Source organism: Odocoileus virginianus, chromosome 17 (genome assembly GCF_023699985.2).
Source record: "Odocoileus virginianus isolate 20LAN1187 ecotype Illinois chromosome 17, Ovbor_1.2, whole genome shotgun sequence".
Taxonomy (NCBI): domain Eukaryota; kingdom Metazoa; phylum Chordata; class Mammalia; order Artiodactyla; family Cervidae; genus Odocoileus; species Odocoileus virginianus.
In genome coordinates, this window is record NC_069690.1 from 9,074,240 (window position 1) to 9,096,847 (window position 22,608).

A 22,608-nucleotide genomic window follows, 5' to 3' on the forward strand; every position below is an offset into this window, starting at 1 on the left:
TAAGGTTTGTAACAGGCATACCACAGCTTTCCCCTGGGACAGGGACAACCCTGACTTAATTGAAAGGGACTGTGCTAATTCAGTAGAACTCAATCACATAGTCTCCAGTTTTAGATAGAACAAGGAAGAAACTGGTCTACCTATGGAATTCTGTAGGGTATCAACTGGGAAGGACAAGATTTTTGGAACACAGGCATTAACCAGGAGATTATACAAGGTTGTCCCATATGATCCCAGTTAGAAAGGAAAAGGTCTGTTGATGACTGTCATGTCTCAGAAATGTCACATTTTATTGACCCTCAGGAACATTTAAGAGACTGCTTTAGTTGTCCCAAATTCCCAGCTAGTAACAAAAAGAATGCCTTATTTAAAGTTTCTTCAAACAGCTTGGCAGTAGGGAGGAGAAAGAGGAGGAGAAAGACACCAATTTACAGTGACCTGGCACAGAAAATGTTCTTTTAGGCATTCTGCTCAAGAATAAAGAGCCCTGTTTTTCCTAAGCACAGATACCAGACTACCTCACTCAACTTTTCACCAAGGCTTATAGGTGTGAAAAGTAAAGGTTTCTTGAAAACTGGCTCCTGCTGCTGATAGAATAATACCCACAGCAGTAAGTAAGAACCGATTCTTCTCTCATAAAGCAAATTCCAAACGGCACAGAGCTCCTTTAGTCTACCTAATCCCTTCCTGCAGTCTCCTTACTGCCGAGCCTGGGATTCCAGTGGTGAATAAACTGTTCAGCAACAAACTGCAGTGGTGGGTTTCCTCGGCACTATTGATCTGCATGTTTCCAGCGACTTCTCTTACTGCGCTCGAGGTGCCCTGCATCACTGCACACTCCTTACCTAAGAAGAAGGTGTTGCTGAGAAACTGCCAGCACTAAACCTCAGGCTCAAGGACCTGAAAGTGCATGTGTTCCCAGTCGCTCAGCTGTGTCTGACTCTTTTTTGACGCCAGACTGTAACCGCCAGGCTCCTCTGTCCATGGAATTTTTTCCAGGCAAGGATACTGGAGTGGGCTGCCATTTCCTCCTCTGAGGGAATGTTCCCGCCCCAGGGGTCAAACCAGAATCCCGCACCTCCTGCACTGCAGGTGGATTCCCTACTTCTGAGTGCACAGGCGACTCTAAATGTGGCCAAGCAAATGACTTGCTCCAGTTTAGGATAAGCTGTTAACAATCACCTTTAAAAAAAGAAATGAAATGAAGCTAATGTCAAAACTTATGGGGTTTTTTAGGGCTGGCTAGCTATTTATATAGAAAAATTGAGAAATGTGAAGTTATGAGATGAAGGCTGAAATTTAAAAGTGCAAGTCATCTCTCACCGAGTTTAATTTAACAGGCTTCTTACCATCTTTCTGTCCCCAGAGTTCCACACCCCATCCCCAGTTTCCAGCACAACCAGAGTAGGAATTTTAAAACATAATTTTATTATCTCACTTCTTGCTTAGATCCCATTCAAAGGACAAAGTCCAGATTCTAGCTAGACACACAGTGTAACTCTCCATGATCTGGCCTCTGCCTCCACTGTGGGCTCACCTTTCACCAGTCTTCACCTGACTCGTACTAATTCATGCTCATCCCTAAGGATGGTCTTTCCAAGGGTGGACTAGACTAGTAGAGAGGTGGCAGTGAAGAGCACTGGCTCTGTGACTAACTACGGTAAGTTACACCTTTAAGGCCTTAGCCTAGTCACCTGTAAGGTCAAGATGATAAAAGTAACCACCATGTAGGTCTGCACTGAGCAGTCTCATCCTAATGAGGGCTTGCAAATATTATCTACTGTTTTTATTATTACATGCCAGTTGTTGTTCAGTCACTAAGTCGTGTCTTGACTCTTTCGACCTCACAGACTGCAGCCCGCCAGGCTCCTGTTTCCATGGATTTCCCAGGCAAGAATACTGGAGTGGGTTGCTATTTCCTTCTCCAGGGGACCTTCCCAATGCAGCAACTGAACCCACATCTCCCGCACTTGCAGGTGGGTTTTTCACCACAGAGCCACAAGGGAAGCCCACGTATTAGCTGAGCTCCCTACATACGCTATCGCAGCGCTCATCATTTCATATTTTAATTGGCTATTAACTAGTCTCTCAACACCTGACCAGGGGTATTCAACTGCCCTCTCTGCTCCCCTCCACCAGCATTAACACATACCCAGCACCCCTGAGATGTGGGATGTGTAACTGTAACCCACTCCCAGGTATAACTATAACCCACTCTGGTAAGTGATTCCTAAGGTTCACCCTGGTTCGAGTTTTCACCTCAATCAGTGGTTCTCAGCTGGGGGAGATTCTGCCTCGCAGGGGACATGTGGCAATGCCTGGAGACACTGGCTACTGTAATTCAGGGGAGGTACTACTGCTACCCAGTGGTTAAAAGCCAAGAAAGCTGCTGAAGAGACTAGAATGCAAATGGCAGGCCCCGAATACAAAGAATCCCCTATTTCAAAATGTCAATGGCATCAAGGCAGAGAAACCGTGAACTCAGCAGTAAGTTCAGGAATTACTTTATCACCAGCATCAGAACAATGCCAGACAAATTAGAAGCATTTCACAAATGCTGCATAAACAAGAGCCTATAATTAAAGGATATGCTGTTAACAATTTAAGTCATCACAATTTATAACCACTATGTATAAACACATGGAAACTAGCTAATCCCTACTAGCAAATCACTATAGGTCCTTTCTATAAAGATCAACATAATATATTTTTCCTTTTGTTTTCAAATCAACACTTCACTCTAAAAATCCTTTCTATTTAATCTCTTCTACTGAAATAATGCTGCCTACCACAGGAGCACCAAGATAGAAGACCAAAATGATTAGTGTTCTTTAAAACTGAAAAACCTGAAAATGCTAACACCCACACACTCTCTCACAGGGCAGTCAGAGGTAGATGCTGGCACCTTTTATCATATGCTCTGAGCTACAATTCATCAATCATTGAAATTCAAATGAATGCAGAGGTTGTACATGGCGGTTTCACAGAGAAATGAAAAAAATTTCAATGTCAAATATCATTAATAAAGTTGACATGCTTTTCTGCTCACATACAAAGGACAAGCAAGGGCAACACACACAGCCTTGTTTCAAGCACCATCTGTTAACTCAAAATTACAAAGTCTTCTATGCTTTAAGATAAAGAATAATGAACCTGAAAGAAGTTGTAAATGAATATTAGAAATGTAACTGAGAATGAACTGGCAGAACAGAAGTCAGTTACCATAAAGGAATTTTCAAGTGCTTAAAGTTTGCAATTCTTCTAAAAGAGCAAAGCAACCTACAAACAATTATCAAGACTGACTTAAAAAGACAAAGCATGTTTTTCCCATAAGACACAGAACATATCCAATGTCATCTTTCATATCTAGAAAAACTTCAATGCCTCCTCATGTAGGTAGCATAACACATTTAATGAATGAGCAAATGAAGTATCTGCAGATATTCCCCTCGAAACTGCCCCTTCTAGTAAGATATATCCTTTTACGTAGTCAACTATTTTGCCTTCCCCTGTAATTCATGTCCTAGTGAATCAAACTCAGTGGCACAATGAATGCTATTTTCAGATGAAGCATGTCAAATAGTAGGTAAAGCCTCAGTAACTGTTTTATTAAACCAACTACTCCTCACCACTACCAAAAAGAGATGATTATTCCATTTCCCTCCAGTTACGACTTTCTCATGCCTTACCGTCCTCTGGGGCAGCTGAAGCTCCTTCAGGTAGAACAGGTTGTAACTCCCCAGTTTCTGAGTTATTTTCCACATCAGTCATTTGCATTTCTTCCAGATGACTTCCTTTAGCATTAGTCCTCAAAGAGGGAGAAAATGACCTTATATTTTTGTATAACTAGTCAGTGATATGATAATCTAGATTTCCTTCCTTCTGAGCAAACTAATAGCGTATGGAACACCAGAGTTTAATACTAAATTTCAAGTTTTACTTTTAAAAGATTCACTTACAATGAAAGGTTATAAAGTGGTAGCTTGCATCAATGTCAATATCCTGGCTGTGACAAAATGTCAGCATTTTGCAAAATGTTATCATTAGGGGAAACTATGTAAGGTACACAGGCTCTCTCTATCCTTTCTTATAATTGCATGTGAATCTACAATTATCTCAAGAATTCCAATTTAAAAACAGAAATGGAAATCCTAAATAATACGTCCTTACCAACACAGACATAAGAGAACTGAATTCTGGACCTGGCTGGCGGGGGAGGAGGGAAAGGGTGGGACAATGGAGAGAGGAACATGGAAACGAACATTAACATATATAAGAGAGACAGCCAACGGGAATCTGCTGTATGCCTCAGGGAACTCAAACTGGGGCTCAGTAACAACCTAGATGGACGGGATGGGGGGGATGTGGGATGTGGGAGGGGACATGGGTGAACCTGTGGCTGATTCACATTGATGTTTGGTAGAAACTAACACAATAATGAAACAATGAGCCTTCATTTAAAAACAACTAAAATATGGAGAAGGAAATGGCAACCCACTCCAGTACTCTCGCCTAGAAAATTCCATGGATGGAGGAGCCTGGTGGGCTACAGTCCATGGGGTCGCAAAGAGTCAGACACGACTGAGTGACTTTTCACTTTCACTCTCACTTGCTAAATACAATGGTGGTTCTGATTATTGCACTTAAAACTGGGATGTTGGACTATATTTTCAGTATTCTGTTAAACAGTAAAGTACTGTGTAGATAAAATGATAAAAAATATCGCTACCAAGAAAAAAAAATAATAACAACATGTTCTCACCTATATGGAAAGACTTTTAAGGTATACTGAATGAGAAAATAAGGTGTACCATTTTTATTAGAAGAAAACTATATGGTTGCAGTTATTTAAATATGCATGAAAACTGAGAAGACACAGCATATATAAAAAATCAAAAACAGCAGGAATGTGTGTGGGCAGGGGGTTGGAAAACAAAGCAGATGGGAAAACTTAATATTCTTTTTTTAACTTCCATTTTGAACCATTTATTATTAGTATTTAAAATTTTTGCTTATGTTACCTTAAATCAGGCAAGGAAAAAAAGACACAAGATGGAAAACATCACATGAGCCAGGCTGGCAGTATAATTAACCATAAAATGAGGGTTACAGCTATGAGCTTTACACAATTATAAAGGATTTTACAGTCTACAAAAACTATACATTCGTACACATTTAATCTTTATGACTAAAGGCAGATATAAACCTCTGTAACAAAATATAAAAGCTAGTTACAGCTTTCATCTTAAAAGGAACCTGTGTAAAACCAGACTAGGAAGTGGGAAGGACAAGACAATCTCCAGTGATTATCACATGTTCTCTCTGCTTAAACCTGCACTAAAGCAGAAAACAAAGCCACCAGCTGTCCTTTTAGATTTGGTAATTATTCAGATCTAAAAACTCTATGAAACAAAGTAAACTTAAGGGATATTAATCTTTCTCTAAATTTAATTCAAAGTTCTTTTCAAAGTCTCCAAGGTAAAACTATTCCACTGTTTAAAATTAGAAGTGATACTTAATAGCCATAAAATAGATCAGCAGATGGACACTAAAGGCTCATCTGCACATTCACAGACAATACACTCCACATTTACTCTCTTAGGCAGATGGAAGTTTAACTGACATGACTGGGATTTGAGTTCGTGTTTCCTGGGAGAGAAATAAAGGTACTAATGACCATGTATATATACCTTTTCGGGAAATTCCAACTATGTATTTTGAAGACACTTTCATAAAAGAAAAAATGGTAAGATGAAAGCAGAAAAGCAGTGGTAAAATTAAATTGTTAAAAGGTCTCTGTTCCACCCAAATTCATGTAAAGCCACAATAAAGTCCAGCACAAATGTGTGTGAAAAGCATGGGACAGATGGGGAAGAAAGGTGACACAGAACCTCACAATAAAGAGGTCACACAAGGTTATACAACATTATTATCCTAACTTCAGTGAAAAGGAGTTCTAACTTACTCAAACTGAACTTCTGCTACTATCTCATTCAGTTTAAGAAAAAAGGAAGATCTCTGATACTTTAAAAGTTCCTTTTTAATACAATAAATAAATAATCTGCTAAAAAATTAACATAGTAGAAATTTACTTTATTACATTGTAGATTTAAAAGTGCCAACCAAAGCTATTAGCTATTATTCTATTATATAAACAAAAGAACTTCATTTACCCCAAGGTGACCATTTTTCTTCTTTTTTCAACAACAGGTACACCATTGAAAACTGCAACCAAAACAGCATCTGAATCCAAAGCTTGACACTGCCGATCTTCAGATTTCGGCAGAATGTCACTGATACTGACATGGGTCAAGGCTCGGGGAGAACTGTGCCTGCTCCCAGACTGAGAGCTTCCTGGGGAGACTACAAAAAAGGAAGGGTATATTCAGAAGGCAGGCAAACAAAAAACAGTTCTCTCTCCAGTTTCCACTTACAGTGTGTTAGTCGCTAAGTCGTGTCTGACTCTTGCAGTACCATGGACTGCAGCCCACCAGGCTCCTCTGTCCATGAATTCTCCAGGCAAGAGTACTGGAGAGGGTTACCATTTCCTTCTCCAGGGAATCTTACCGACCCAGAGATCGAACCCTGGTGTCCCACACTGCAGTCTTCACTCAGGAGATCTCATTATACATAAATTTTTAAACTGCAGGAAAACTCAAGAAATTCTTAAATGTTTCCCAGTCTTTTTGATGTCAGGTATTTAAAACTCAGGAGTCCAGAATATGAAGTCTGATGGCTGCACTTTCTTACTGATGGGTCTGTTCTGTTATGTGATCAAGGAATTTTCAACCTGAGTTTCAGCATTTTTGGTGCCTTTAAAGCAGCTATACCTGGAAATAGAACTGCCATATGACCCAGCAATCCCACTTCTGGGCATACACACCGAGGAAACCAGATCTGAAAGAGACACGTGCACCCCAATGTTCATCGCAGCACTGTTTATAATAGCCAGGACATGGAAGCAACCCAGATGCCCATCAGCAGACGAATGGATGAGGAAGCTGTGGTACATATACACCATGGAATATTACTCAGCCATTAAAAAGAATTCATTTGAATCAGTTCTAATGAGATGGATGAAACTGGAGCCCATTATACAGGGCGAAGTAAGCCAGAAAGATAAAGACCATTACAATATACTAACACATATATATGGACTTTAGAAAGATGGTAACGATAACCCTATATGCAAAACAGAAAAAGAGACTCAGATGTATAGAACAGACTTGTGGACTCTGGGAGAAGGCGAGGGTGGGATGTTTCAAGAGAACAGCATTGAAACATGTATATTATCTAGGGTGAAACAGATCACCAGCCCAGGTTGGGTGCATGAGACAAGTGCTCAGGCCTGGTGCACTGGGAAGACCCAGAGGGATCGGGTGGAGAGGGAGGTGGGAGGGGGGACTGGGATGGGGAATACATGTAAATCCATGGCTAATTCATTTCAATGTATGACAAAAACTACTGTAATGATGTAAAGTAATTAGCCTCCAACTAATAAAAATAAATGGAAAAAAAAAAAAATAAAGCAGCTATACTATAAGATCAGTTTCAACAGACATCTATCTACCAAAGTTACGTTTTGAACTCTCCAAACTTACCTTCAGATAGAGTCTGGCAGTCTCCCTTGGAACAGCTATTTTCCCCAGAGTCTACTGCTCTTCGAAGAGACAGACTACCTGCTATACTGGACCGAGCAGGCTTGGGCGAATGACTCTTCTTATTTGTGGCTGCAAAGACATTTTAAAACATTTCTGATTATGATAAAATGACACAAAACTTACTACCTAGGCAACCAGAGAAAGGTTTTATCTTACCATAAATGGAAGGAATTCCCATCTACTGTGTCCAAAGATAAACAGAACACTCTGGTCCCAATTGGTTTATTTGGGGTTTTATGTCAAAAACATTCCTATTTCATTGCTTGTGTTCTTACAAAAGTAGAAAATTATCAATGAACTCCAAAAGAAAAATCGTATCAGTTTAAATTCCAAACGAACTCCAATCTCAATTCTATTAAACCAAGTACCAAGAACAAAACAATAACGATCAAAGCACTTGGAAACAAACATTATTGGGTTAAAAATAAATGAATGCTGAATTAGAAACAAACCACAATTATAATACTTTAAGATGTCTGTGGCTAAAACAGTAATTAGAGGAAAATGTATAGCCTTAAAATGAATTAAAAGAAAACAACCTGAAACTAAAGGACCTAACATGCATAGACTCAAGAAGATGGAAAAAAAGAAGAAAGCAGAAGAGATGCATTAAAAGGTAATGAACAGGTTCAATAAGATAGCAGGATATAAGATCAATAACCAACTGACTTTTTATACAGCAGTAAAGAATAATCTGAAAACGAAATTAAGAAAACAATTCCATTAACAACAGCATCAAATAGAATAAAATAGGGAAAATTTTAACAAAGAAATGCAAGACCTGAACGTGGAAAACTATCACACATTGTTGAAAAAAAATAAAGAAATGAGGGAAAATACTGTGTTCATTAACTGGAAGACTCAATACTGCTAACATAGCATTATTCCCAAACTTGATCTACAATACAGATTCAACACAATCCCTATAAAAATTTCAGCTGTCTTTTCGTGGTTGATGTTGCAGATATTGACAAGCTGATCCTAAAACTCAGAGAAAAATGAAAAAGATCCAGAATATGTCAAAGCAATCTTGAATTGAGGACTCACTTATACAATTTCACAACTCTGCTGTGAAACTACAGTATTCAAGTATTCTGAGCCACCACGGAAGCCCATTTATACCAGGAAGTTGGCTTCCCCGGTGGCTCAGATAGTAAAGAATCTGCCTGCAGTGTGGGAGACCTGGGTTCAATCCCTGGGTCAGGAAGATCCCCTGGAGAAGGAAATGGCAACCCACTCCAGTATTCTTGCCTGGAGAATCCCATGGACAGAGGAGTCTGGTGGGCTGCAGTCCATGGTACTGCAAGAGTCAGACACGACTTAGCAACTAAACCATCACCACAACCTCTAACCTAATTATAGGAATGAGATCATGAGGCAATTTAATCCAACTTCTGACTTTTCCTCTCCTGAATGCATACCTTGTCTTGCTGATTCTTTTCCTAGATAAAAAGAAGAACAAAGAATTAAGCAGTTGAAAAAACTGACTAGCTCTCTATTTCCAATCCCTAGAGGAGGGCAAGGGCAGTATTCCTGCCTGGAGAATCCCCATGGACAGAGGAGCCTGGTGGACTACAGTCCATGGGGTAGCAGAGAGTCGACTGAGTGACTAAAGCAAGCTACTTTCAATGGCGTCCCCAAGCAATCTTCGATCACTTGGGAAAGATATTGATAAATCTGAAGAGAGAGGCAGCCAATCTGCATGCTGTGAGAATGATGCAGAACCCAACCTCCTGCCTCAATATACTGAGATTCTCCTCCCAACACCCATATTTTTCCCTTTAAAAAAACTGTCACAGCTGAGCACACGCCTTGGACTTGGTCTTTGGACACAAGTCCACCAACTCCTCAAACTGCTGGTTTTTCTGGTTAAAGCCATATTTTCTTTCTACTGACACTTGCCCCTCAAATTATTGGCTTTTAAGCAGTGAGCAGCCAAACCTAAGTTCAATAATAAGGGGAATGATGAAAATGTCCTAGACTTGGATAATGGTGAATGTCACAAAACTTAAAAATATAATAAAAACTGATGAACTGTACATTGGGGGGGGAAGATGCTGTGAGAAAAAATTATGACCAATTTCTTCACTGCAAAGTAAACATGAACTATCAGTTAAGAAAAGAAAATGAAGAGATGCATTAACAGAAGTGAAGGCAAAAATTAACATAATAAAAAGACAGACACCACTCTCAAGACAGAAAGCGAAGAGGAACTAAAGAGCCTCTTGATGAAAGTCAAAGAGGAGAGTGAAAAAGTTGGCTTAAAACTCAACATTCAAAACACTAATATCATGGCATCCGGTCTTATCACTTCCTAGCAAGTAGATGGGGAAACAACGGAAACAGTGACAGACTTTTGTTTTCCTGGACTCCAAAATGCCTGCAGATGGTGACTGTAGCCATGAAATTAAAAGACGTTTGCTCCTTGGAAGAAAAGTTATGACCAACCTAGAAAGTATATTAAAAAGCAGAGGCATTACTTTGCCGAACAAGGTCCGTATAGTCACAGCAAAGAGGTTTTTCCAGTAGTCATGTATGGATGTGAGAGCTGGATAATAAAGAAAGCTGAGTGCCGAAAAATTGATGTTTTTGAACTGTGGTATTGGAGGAGACTCTTGAGAGTCCCTCCGACTGCAAGGAGATCCAACCAGTCAATCCTAAAGGATATCAATTCTGAATATTCATTGGAAGGACTGATGCTAAAGCTGAAGCTCCAATACTTTGGCCATCTGATGTGAAGAACTGACTCATCTGAAAAGACCCTGATGCTGGGAAAGATTGGAGGCAGGAGGAGAAGGGGATGAGAGACGATGAGATGGTTGGATGGCATCACCAACTCGATGGACATGAGTTTGAGCAAGCTTCGGGAGATGGTGAAGGACAGGGAAGCCTGGCGTTCTACAGTCCATGGGGTCACAAAGACTCAGACATGACTGAGTGACTGAACAACGAGAAGATGATGAAATAAATCTAAGAACTGGGTCTCTGAAAAGATGAATAAAATGGACAAGCTTCTAGCAAGTCAAGTCAAGGGAAAAAATAAGAAAACACAAATAAGCAATGATATAACAAAGTTAACATCCCATATGCAGAAGGTGTTTTTAAAATTTAAAGGAACAGAGTGACTTTATCCCAGTACATTTATCTAATAAAATGAATTTGCTAGGGAAATTAATTATGAAAATTGATATAAGAAGCAGAAGAAATATGAGGACACCAGTAAACAAACAGAAATGAAAAAGGCTGTTAAAAGTTTTATTCCCAAAAGAATTACTCAATAGTTTTATAGATGAATTTCATTACATTTTTAACAAACAGATGTCATGTTAAAATAATTTCTCAGCAAAGAAAAGAACAAAGGCTTCTGAATCTTTTCTATGAGATTGGCATAAAATCACAACTAAAATATGTTAATGACAGAAAAATGAAACTATAGCTCAATTTTACTTATTTACTACATATTCAAGAATCCTAAGAATTAGGTGGGACTTCCTGGTGGTCCAGTGGTTAAGATTCCCCATTTCCACTGCAGGGAGCACAGGTTTGATCCTTGGTTGAAGAAGAACTAAGATCCCACATGTGCAAAGAACAAGGGGTAACTTTATAATCAGTCCTCCTATCAGTAATTCAGCATCCAAAGACTCAACCAACTGTGGATTTACTGAAAACAATCTGTGGATAGGACCATATAGTGCAAACCCTTGTTGCTCAGAGTCAACCATATACTAAAAAATTACAAACCACAACCAAGTAGAAAGACTCATTCTAGAAGTCCAGGAATGGTCAGTATTAAATAACGTAATTTTCTGTGTTCACAAAGTAAAAGGGCAAAATATGATTATTTTGACAGCTGACAAACAAGCATTTTATATCATTCTATACAACTTCTTGACTTAGAAAAACCCTTAGTAGGTAGTGTTGACTGAAAACAATGTACAACCTTAAAAGTTGAGAATTCTGTTTTATTTGGCAGAGTTTCTGAGGACTTCTGAGGGATTACTCTGAAGAGTCAAGGGGGGAAAAATATAAGGGTTTTTGCGTAACTGGAACATCAAAAGATGACAGTTAATTAAAAAACACAAGATATCACAAGTTAATGAATTCAGCACTTTTCGACACATGGGAAGATGCAAGAGTCTGAGCTCACTGAAATCATTCCTTTAATATGCACTTCAGAAATCTAAGGGCTTCCCAGTAGCTCAGTTGGTAAAGAATCCACCTGCAATGCAGGAGACCCTGGTTCGATTCCTGCGTCAGGAAGATCCACTGGAGAAGGGATACACTACCCACTCCAGTATTCTGGCCTGGAGGATTCCATGGACTGAATAGTTCATGGGGTTGCAAAGAGTCGGACACAGCTGAGCAACTTTCACTTTCACTTCACTCAGCAATCTAGGGCCAGTATCCTGCTCTTTCTCATCCACAGTTCCTTTAAGACTCTCCCATTCTGAGTTCCCTCAGGAAGGTGTAGTGGCTTGAAGGCTTAGAATAGTATCTGGAATAATAAACACTTTGTAAATGTTAGCCATTATTGCAGTTAGGAAAAAGAGTATCTTTTTCAACTCTATAAAAACTACCTTTTGAAACATATAGCAAAATTTGAACTTAATGACATAAAAACTAAGGAATTCCTAAATAGAGTTTAAAACATTACAAAAATTCTCTAATTGCTATAAGTTAACATCATTCCAAGGTCCCAGCCTAAACAATACACTATGAAAAGTAAATAAGCAGGAAAGGAGTGGATAAGCTATGACTTTTGCTGATGATAGGACTATATACTTAGTAAATTCAATATAATTGACTAAAAAACTTAGACTTAAAAAAAAACTAAGTGGGCTAAACACAAAATAAACATATTAAAACCAACAGTCTTCCTATATACATCAATAACCAACAAAGAAAATATTATAGAAGGAAAAAGAGATCCTATCACAATAGAAACCTAAATTATAATATATCTAGAAATTAACAAGACATATACAGAACTTATATGAAGAAAACTAAAACTCTGAAGAAATATGTCTATAACAGAAAATTACTGTTAGTCACTCAGTTGTGTCCAACTCTGTTACCCCCTGGACTGTAACCCACCAGGTTCCTCTGAAAAATGGAATTCTCCAGGGAAGAACACTGGAGTGGGCAGCCATTCCTCTCTCCAGGGGATCTTCCCGACCCAGGGATCGAACCCGGGTCTCCTGTACTGCAGGTGGACGCTTTACCATCTGAGCCACCAGGAATGACTTGAATAAATGGAAACACCACATTACTCAATTTGAATGCTTTAATACCTAAAAGATGTCAATTCCTCAAATTAAAAGTTAATTAATGCATTAAATGTAACATAATTCCAGTCAAAATGTTTTTCTGGAAAAGTAAACATGTAAGAACCATCAAAGGCATTTTGAAAACAAATGAAGGCAAACCTATCACAGTATGATAAACTATAAAACTATAATGGTTAACAACAAGGAATGTGGGTCTGGTAGACAATGGAACAAACATTTAGCTTAACAATACCAAACTGCTGTTTTGTATGTTTTAAAAAAGTGTCCCATTGGTAATTTCACCTAGTCCCAACTGTATGAATGAATTTAAAACCAGAACTATGTAAGTATGAGAATTTGGTCTATAATATAAAAAATGAATTTCATTTTGTTGAACAGAAGAGACTCTTCAAAAAACATGTTTCATTTTCGTGGGTGGGTTGAGCATGGTGATCACGGAATTTACACACTGTCATGGAAAACAAGTTACATATGAAATAATGAACTAAATGTAAAAAAGTTAAAAGACAAAAACAGAACCAAGGAAGTTAAGTGTTATTTTAGAGCTGAAAAGGCCTTCCAAATAAAAACATTAAACCCTCAAAGAATGAATACTATTAATAGATGTTGAAAATAAAAAATTTAAAACTTACTGTTTAGCAGAAAACAAAAACAACTGACAACAAAGGAAGTATCTGAAGAAATATATAACAAAGAGTTTTTTTCAAAAGTCCATCCAAAAAGCTTTACTTCTTTTGGTTTAAAATTGTCATTTCCTTGACAACTAGATAAGGTTGAGTATCTTTTAATACATTTATTGTCCTGTGGTATTTCTTCTTACCTTAATAACTTAATCATAACCTTTACTCATTTTTCTACTAAATTATCACCTCTATTCAAAAGAATTCTATGTATTTGGCAATTACCCCATCCTATTCATCTCTACTATATTACTGCCACCAGTATCCAGCATTAATATATCTCATTTTAATAAACGCACATATGGAAAGCTCAGAAGTAAACCCTCACACACATGGTTAACATAAGTATCCATCAAAATGAATGCACACTGGAATATTATGCATTCATAAAAGAGAAGAAAATGTTGACATACGCTAGAACATGGATGAACCTTGAGAAGCTTATACTAAGTGAAATAAGCCAACCACACATTATTAAGTTTCCACTTATACGAGGTACCCATAGTAATCAAATTCATAGACGGAAAGCAAAATGGTGGCTGCCAGGAGATCAAGAGAGAAAGAAGAGACAGCAATCGTTTAATAGGTATGGAGACAGTTTCACACGATAGAAAGTTCGTTCTGTGGGTGGCTGTTGGCATTGGTAGCACAACAATGTGCATGTAATATTCAATGCCATTGACAACTACACTTAAAAAGGTTAAGATAGTAAATTTTAATAAAATATGGTAAAATTTATCATGATTGAAATAATTTCTTTTTTAATTAAACACAGAATTACCATATGAATCAGCAATCACATTCTAGGTATATACCCTCCAAAAAAATGAAAGCAGATATCGGAACAGATGCTGCACATACATGTTCATATCTGCATTATTCATAATAGCCAAAAAGTGGAAAAAATCCAAATGTCCATCAAGAGATGAATGGATAAACATACTATAGTATATAAACACCTAAAAGGCAGTATTACTCAGCTTTAAAAAGAAATGAAATTCTGACACCTGCTACAATATGAAGACTGAAGAAATTATGCTGAAGTGAAATAAGTCAGACACAAAAAGACAAATACTGTATGATTCCACTTATATGAGACATCTAGAATAATCAAGTTTATAGAAACAAAGTATAATAGTGGTTACCAGCGAGTACTGGAAACCAGGAACACCGAGTTACTACTCAAAGTATATAAAATTTCAGTTTGGGATGATGAAAAAGTTGAGATGAATGGTGGTTATAGTTGCACAACAGCATAAATGTATTTAATGCCACTGAATTATACAGCTAAAAATAACTAAGATACATATATGAAAACTGTCAACAGAATAAATCCTAAAAGTATTTTCACAAGAAAAAAACATTTTTAAAATTTTGTATATATGAGAGGATGGATGTTCACTAAACTCATCGTGGTAATCACTTCTTGATGTATGTAAGCCAAATCATTGTTCTATGCACCTTAAATTTATACAGTTCTGTAGGTTAATTACATCTCAATAAAACTAGAAGAAAAAAGGAGAGAAAAATGATAAAAATAAAGGACTTTTTTTTTCTCCCAAAAAAAAAAAGTTGATAAACTTTATGTTATTAATGTATATATATTTTACCACCAGAAAAAACCCAGGTTAAAAAAAAGCAGATATGTTTAAGAAAAGGAAAACAAGACACAGATGTCAAACTCCTGCCTGATTCCACCACCCCTCCAGGAACCACCCAATTTACTGTGACGCTTCTCGAAGGAGCCGAGCAGTCATGCTCTGGTTTCCCACCTCATTCGCTTCTTCTCTACCCCTCCATGGGAATGGTTCCAAAAAGGCCCATCCACCCTTCATCTTGATGCCTCTCAACGATAGACAACCACTCCACCTTTTTTCAGATGCATTAAAAAAAAAATATTTTTTTGAGATTTCATTTCTTCTGTTGTTCTCTACCTTAATGACTGCTCTTTCAACTTCCTTAGCTAGATTCCCTAACAGGCCTTTAAATGTGTAAGTGCCAGAACCAAAACTTCTCTTTTCCATTTAAACTCCCTTCATACTTGATCCCTGGTTTTAAACAACATCTGACACTGCTGACTCTCAACTGCTTATATATGCTTTACCCTCATATGCTTCAGATTTATGAAAGCATTCAACTGCCTGTGAGATATTTTACTAGATCTAGCAGACATCTCAAACCAAACATGTTTTTAAAAAAAATTCCTGACATGATGCCCCTATGTCCCACCATCCCCACACCTGCTTCTTCCTATTTAACTTGCATCTCAATTAATGATACCAGCAGTCACTAAGTTGCTTAGACCAAACAGTTAAACACCATTCTTAGTTTTTCTCTTTTCCTAAACCCTTTCTTACCAGGTTTGTGGCAAAGAACTGAGCCCTCATGGTTTAAAATATCCACTGTATGTAACAGATGAACTTCTCTCCTGTGTATCTAGAGTGGTACTAGTTATGATGGGGCAGTTATGAAGGTGGAGACTGGAACCTCAGTAAAGAAAGGCTGCTAGACTCTGAGTAAGTCCAGTGCAGAAACTCCGGAATGTCACAGTGTCTCATACAAGCTGTTGTTATAGGCTGTGAACTGGCCTCACAACCTCCACTCTCATCCTTTTCAGACCCTTCTCCACACAACAAAGCAATCTTTGTTTTACAAGTATATCAGATCATAAACTCCCCTCTGATTTTTATTGTCTAGAGACTTCCCGCCAAAATCAGAATAAAACTCAAACTGCTTACTGAGGTCTTATAAGACCCTATGTGATCTAACAGAGAAGGAAACGGCAACCCACTCCAGTATTCTTGCCTGGGAAATCCCACAGAGGAGCCTGGAGGGGTTCAGTCCACGGGGTCGCAAAAGTGTCAAGACACAACTGAGCGACTGAGCCTGTGCCTGATCTAGATCCTTTCTCTCTGACGTACCTCCTGCTGCTCTCACTTCTCCTCAGTTCACCATGTTCAGCCTTCAGACATGCAGAGTGAATCCTGTACACGTGGCTTTGCATTTTCCGTCTGTTTACGTGAGGAGCGCTCCCCCCAGACCTCCGCCAGGCTCCCACTCCTCCACCTTCAGATGTCAGCTCGACGCTCACCTCCTGAGGGGCTTGCTGACGGCCCTGACTGGACAGCCCACTCCTCACTCTGCCCACCCAGTCCTCTGCTGTGGGCTTCAAAGGACTTTTTATCTACTGAAACAATCTTTACCTGTCTACACATTTTAATGTCCAATTCCTATCACACGAGTAATGAATGCAGGATTCATGAGAGTAAAGATTCGGTCTTATTTGTTGCCCAGTACAGAATAAGCAATCAAGAAATGTTAACTCTGTTATGTAGCAGAAAATACACAAAGTCAGTTTTGGATGGGAGAAAAAGCTGTATGTATTTGTAGTCCTAATTAACACTGAGGGAGATATTTAAATATTATTATTCTGTACTTTGGCTACCGCATGCGAACAGTTGACTCATTGGAAAAGACCCTGTTGCCGGGAGGGATTGGGGGCAGGAGGAGAAGGGGACAACAGAGGATGAGATGGTTGGATGGCATCACCAACTCGATGGACATGGGTTTGAGTAAACTCTGGGAGTTGGTGATGGACAGGGTGGCGTGGCGTGCTGCGATTCAAGGGGTCGCAAAGAGTTGGACACGACTAAGCGACTGAACTGAACTGAACTGATTCTGAAAATATACTCTCCCCGAGCTTCCCAAAAGACACATGGAGAAATAAAACTAAGAGGATCTTTTTCACTTACAGTTTCGTATGTAACAACTGGCAACTGATGACTTTGCCAAGAGCTCCATTCCCAATTCCTGTAATCTGCTGGAGTTTTCAGTCCCACATGCGGCCAGAGCTGCCTGGTCAGCAGAAAGGAGGCTTGTAGGCATGTCTCCAGAAGCAGCATTGTTGCTTTTTATTTCTGAAAGTGTGTTCTTTACATCAGTTTTCATACATCGAACTTCAGCCATTTGAGTTTTGAGTCTTTTTAGCATCTTTAAATCAGAGGGAACTCGCCACATTGCCTGCTGCTTCCGTTGGTCTTTATCTTTTCGAGAATACGATGCTGCAGAGAGAAAGTAACAAGTCATGTTAACATAGACCTCAACATTCATGAAACCATTCTGTACTGTGAATATAGGCAAATTTGAGGTGCAAGTAACCTAAAGCTCTTTAGGTGGTACCAACAATAAAAGCATGCATTAAATTCAATTAATGAAAACAGATACAAGTATCCTAACTCTAGTCACACCTACAAAGTTAAAATCTGGGTCACATTTATTTGTTGTTCAGTCATTCAGTCTTGTCCAGCTCTTTGTGACCCCATGGACTGCAGTACGCCAGGCCTCCCTGGCCATCACCAACTCCCAGAGTTTACTCAAACTCATGTCCATTGAGTTGGTGATGCCATCCAACCATCTCATCCTCTGCTGTCCCCTTCTCCTCCCACCTTCAATCTTTCCCAGTATCAGGATCTTTTCCAATGAGTCAGGTCTTCCAATTAGGTGCCAAAGTATTGGATCTTCAGCTTCAGCATCAGTCCTTCCAATGAATATTTAAGGGTTGATTTCCTGTAGGATTGACTGGTTGGATCTCCTCGTAGTCCAAGGGACTCTCAGGAGTCTTCTCCCACACCACAGTTCAAAAGCATCAATTCTTCAGTGCTCAGCCTTCTTGATGGTCCCACTCTCACATCCGTATATGACTACTAGAAAAACCATAGCTTTGACTACACATACCTTTGTTGGCAAAGTGATGTCTTTGTTTTCTAAATACGCTGTCTAGATTTGGCAAAGCTTTACTTCCAAGGAGCGTCTTTTAATTTCATGGCTGTAGTCACTGTTTGTACTGATTTTGAAGCCCAAGAAAATAAAATCTGTTACCACTTTTTGCCCATCTATTTGCCATGAAGTGATGGAATCGGATGCCACGATCTTAGTTTTTTTAATCTTTAGTTTTAAGCCGGCTTTTTCACTCTTTTCTATCATCCTCATCAAGAGGCTCTTTAGTTCCTCTTCACTTTCTGCCATTAGAGTGGTATCATCTGCATATTCATAGTTACTGATATTTCTCCCAGCAATCTTGAGTCCAGCATGTGAGTCATCCAGTCTGGCAATGTGCATGAAATACTCTGCACATAAGTTAAATAAGCAGGGTGACAATATACAGCCTTGACACTCTTTCCCAATTTGGAACCAGTCTGTTGTTCCATGTCCCGTTCTCACTGTTGCTTCTTGACCTGCATACAGGTTTCTCAGAAGGCGGGTAAGATAACCTGGTATACCTATCTCTTGAAGAATTTTCCACAGTTTGTTGTGATCCACACAGTGAAAGGTTTTAGCCTGCTCAATGAAGCAGAAGTAGATGTTTTTATGGAATTCTCTTGCTTTTTCTATGATCGAGTTGTTGGCAATTTGATCTCTGGTTCCCCTGCCTTTGATCTCTGGTTCCAGCCTGCACATCTGGAACTTCTTGGTTCATGTATTGTTGAAGACTACCTTGAAGAATTTTGAGCATTACCTTGCTACCATGTGAAATGAGTGCAACTGTATGGTAGTTTGAACATTCTTTGACATTGCCTTTCTTTGGGATTGGAATGAAAACTGACCTTTTGCAGTCCTGTGACCTCTGCCGAGTTTTCCAAATTTGCTGGCATGTTGAGGGCAGCACTTTGTCAGCATCATCTTTTAGAATCTGAAATAGCTCAGCTGGAATTCCATCACCTCCACTAGCTTTGTTTGTAGTAACGCTTCCTAAGGCCCACTTGACTTCATGTTCCAGGATGTCTGAAACTAGGTCAGTGACCACACCATCGTGGTTACCTGGATCATTAAGGACTTTTTTGTATAGTTCTTCTGTGTATTCTTGCCACCTTCTCTTAATCTCTTCTGCTTCTGTTAGGTCCTTGCCATTTCTGTTCTTCATCTGTGCCCATCTTTACATACCATTTTCCCTTGGGATCTCTAATTTTCTTGAAGAGATCTGTAGTCTTTCCCATTCTATTGTTTTCTCTATTTCTTCACATTTTAATTACTCAAATCTGAATTATACATTTAACTCTAAAAATTTTAAAAGCTGCCACACTGCCTGTGCTTTCTTTTTTATATTTATTCACTTTTCTCAAATTTTCTATACTGAGCTTTTAGTATGTTCACACACACACAAAAAACCTACAAGCCAAAAACGTGGTCAAATATGTTATACATAGTATATAAAATATACAGTCTAACTCATACCCTGCTCACACACTGCAACAATCTACTGCCATAGAGGGGGAAAAGGCAGACACCGCAGCCATTCCCCCAGTTCTACCATGCCTGCAGAACCCAGACTGTGTTTAGGTGTTAGGCAGGCCAGCACTGCTCAGGGCAGTGAAAGCTGTCCTTTGCTTGGCCCCAGAGGGTATGAGCCTACAACTAGTCTAAGCTTATTCCTCTTGGAGCATTTAGAGTGGGCACATGACTAAGAATTTCAGCCAAAGTTGGGGGAGGGGAGAGAGAGCCTCCATTCTGACTGGGAGATTTTATTATGTTGGGGATACAGCTAAAAGTAGAGGAGCTTAATTCAAACCAAGGAGTCTGCCTCCAGTCTTAATAACTTTGTGATCTTAATAACTTTGCTCTCCAGCATCACAAGAATAGGTCTTTTACATCCCATCTTTTCTTTCCTGCTAGTGACATTCCTGTGAATAAATGATGCCTGAAACTGTGGCAGTCATCTTAACGCCAGGCCAGAAGAGGCAAGAGAACTGCAGGGAGACCATCCCTTGTCCTGCCTTTAAATACCTGATACACATGGAATCACTAACCTCCAGATGTAATATGTATAACAAAGTGCCTTTATTACTATTAGTTAAGCCACGATTAGCATGATTTCACTACTTGCAGCTGAAAGCATTCACAGTGGACTAATAGGAGAGATTTTGGAAACCCAGGATTTGGTCTCAGATCAACCATTTAGTTTCTATAACGTTCTTTAAATCTTCCAACTTCTGACTCCATTTATTCATTTGGAAAATGAAGATAATAATATATATTGTGACAGGGCTGTCCTGAGGCTCAGGAGATCCAGTCTATGAAAGCACTGCGCAGCATGGCTGCCACTCAACCCGCTGTCCACCAAAGTATCACGGCAGTTTTTAAAACCCAAATCAAAAAAAAAATAAATAAATAAAATAAAAAAAAACCCCAAATCAGATGTTACATTCCTGCTTAGAATCACCGAGGAAATATTAGTAGAGCACAGAGGCCCGACATTATCTGACCCCACCTCCACTTTCCATGGCTTTACCCTCTGCCTCGAGGTAGCTCAGTGCACCCCAGTCCTGTAGCTCTGACCTGCCGCCATGCCCTGTCCTCACGCTTTTCACATGTCCTCTTCCCTCTGCTCTCTCTCTAACTCAAACTTACCAGGTCAGATCAGAAAAGTCTCCTTCTTCAAGCACCTAAACCCACCAAATGCTCCCCTCCTTTCAAATCAATTCTTACCTAATTTTGTAGAGCACATTATATTACAGTAAGGAAGACAGACAAGTAGAATGTGAACAACTTAAGAGGCTGAGATTACATCTTAGTGATCTGTGCATTCTAGGACACGCAGCCTACGGCACAAAATACTCAAAATGTTTTGCTAAATAAAACCTTTGTGGCTGTCATCTCCCACCCTACATCTACCTGGACTTAAATAGGAAACCCTGTATTAACCCACATGATTAGCTTATTATTACCAGAAACTGACAAAAAAGTAAGAAGCCCAAATGGGAAAATACAAAATAGATTTAAACAAACCTCCATTACCTGATAATCAGTCAATACACAATTACTGAGTTTGTTTCAAATGCTAAGCACTGGGCTAGGCAGGAGATACAAAAGTGAACGGACAAACACCCAGCCTTTGTTCTCACAGAGCTCACAGTCCCACTGTGAAAAAATGAAAATCCATTCCAGTACTGCGTGGTAAGTGCCAGACAGGAGAGTGTAAAAACGCTATGGAATCTTATACCACGGGACCCTGACAAGGATACTCACTGCACTGAGGATGAGAAGCCTTCCTGAATTTGTCAAGTTATAAGGTTAACAGCATTGAGAGTCTCATCTGTAACGCTTACTCACCTCTTCCAAGAAGGACGGTTATCTACAGCTCCTCCCGCAGACTTCAGTCTGATACTGCCCCCACCCCTCTGGTGAGCTAAGCTACTTAAGAGCACTCTTTTGTTGTTGTTGCTTAGTTACTAAATTGTGTCTTTTGCGACCCCATGGACTGTACAGCGCCAGGCTCTCTGTCCAAGGGATTTCCTCGGCAAGAATACCAGAGTGGGTTACCATTTCCTCCTCCAGGGGAACTTCTCGATTCAGGGATCGAACTCGCATCTCCTGTATTGGTGGGTGGATTCTTTACCACTGAGCCATCTGGGAAGTCCTCTTTACCACATTACAATTAGTTGCCAAGCCCCATAAACTCTACCTCCACAAGCATAACTCTTTGCTCTAAGTAAACTACTTCTCCATTGCCCAGGTTAATCTGTTCCCTAGATGTTTAAAATAATTTTTATAATGTCGAAAGATCCTGAGGACCTTATCCCAGCTCCACATATTATAATGACTGAGAAAATACACAGAAATGTATGAATTTGTCCTCTCATACTGGGAATGACAAATAAACATCTACAACTGTATCCCAATTAAATTTTTCTTTCTGATAGTTTTCTTAACACTGCAAGCTTTCTAAAATATAGTTTGAATCAAACTATTCCTAAACTGAAACAACGGTTACCCACTGTTCACTATGAGTAAATTCCTCAGGCAAGCCTTTCATAGAACAGATTCAACTTGCCTTTCTATTTACCACTGCGTGTACCTCGAAATCTGGTTCAGCCACACTATCTGTTGTTCATACCCTGATGCCCCTTATTATGTCCCTTTTATGAAACAGTGGTTAAGAACAAAAACCTGGAGCGAGCATGATACGTGACAGGTGTTCACTAT

General features: G+C 39.2%; 1 protein-coding gene and 1 long non-coding RNA gene across 5 annotated transcripts in view; both read right to left on the reverse strand.

Annotated features, from left to right (window-relative positions):
* Positions 1 to 22,608, reverse strand: part of TRIM37 (tripartite motif containing 37) — a 171,726-nt gene that overhangs the window by 48,214 nt on the left and 100,904 nt on the right. For all 4 annotated transcript variants that reach the window (XM_070478548.1, XM_070478547.1, XM_070478550.1 and 1 more), the window contains exons 19-22: positions 17,382 to 17,690; positions 7,602 to 7,730; positions 6,174 to 6,363; positions 3,690 to 3,808 (exon numbers count right to left, since the gene is read on the reverse strand). In XM_070478548.1, the coding sequence (XP_070334649.1) occupies positions 3,690 to 3,808; positions 6,174 to 6,363; positions 7,602 to 7,730; positions 17,382 to 17,690 (747 nt within the window). The remainder of the gene's footprint in view (positions 1 to 3,689; positions 3,809 to 6,173; positions 6,364 to 7,601; positions 7,731 to 17,381; positions 17,691 to 22,608) is intronic.
* LOC139038999 (uncharacterized) lies at positions 11,603 to 17,375 on the reverse strand. Its single transcript, XR_011492097.1, has 2 exons — positions 12,756 to 17,375; positions 11,603 to 12,156 (listed from the first exon to the last, which is right to left on the reverse strand). It is a non-coding gene; the product is annotated as an uncharacterized lncRNA (long non-coding RNA).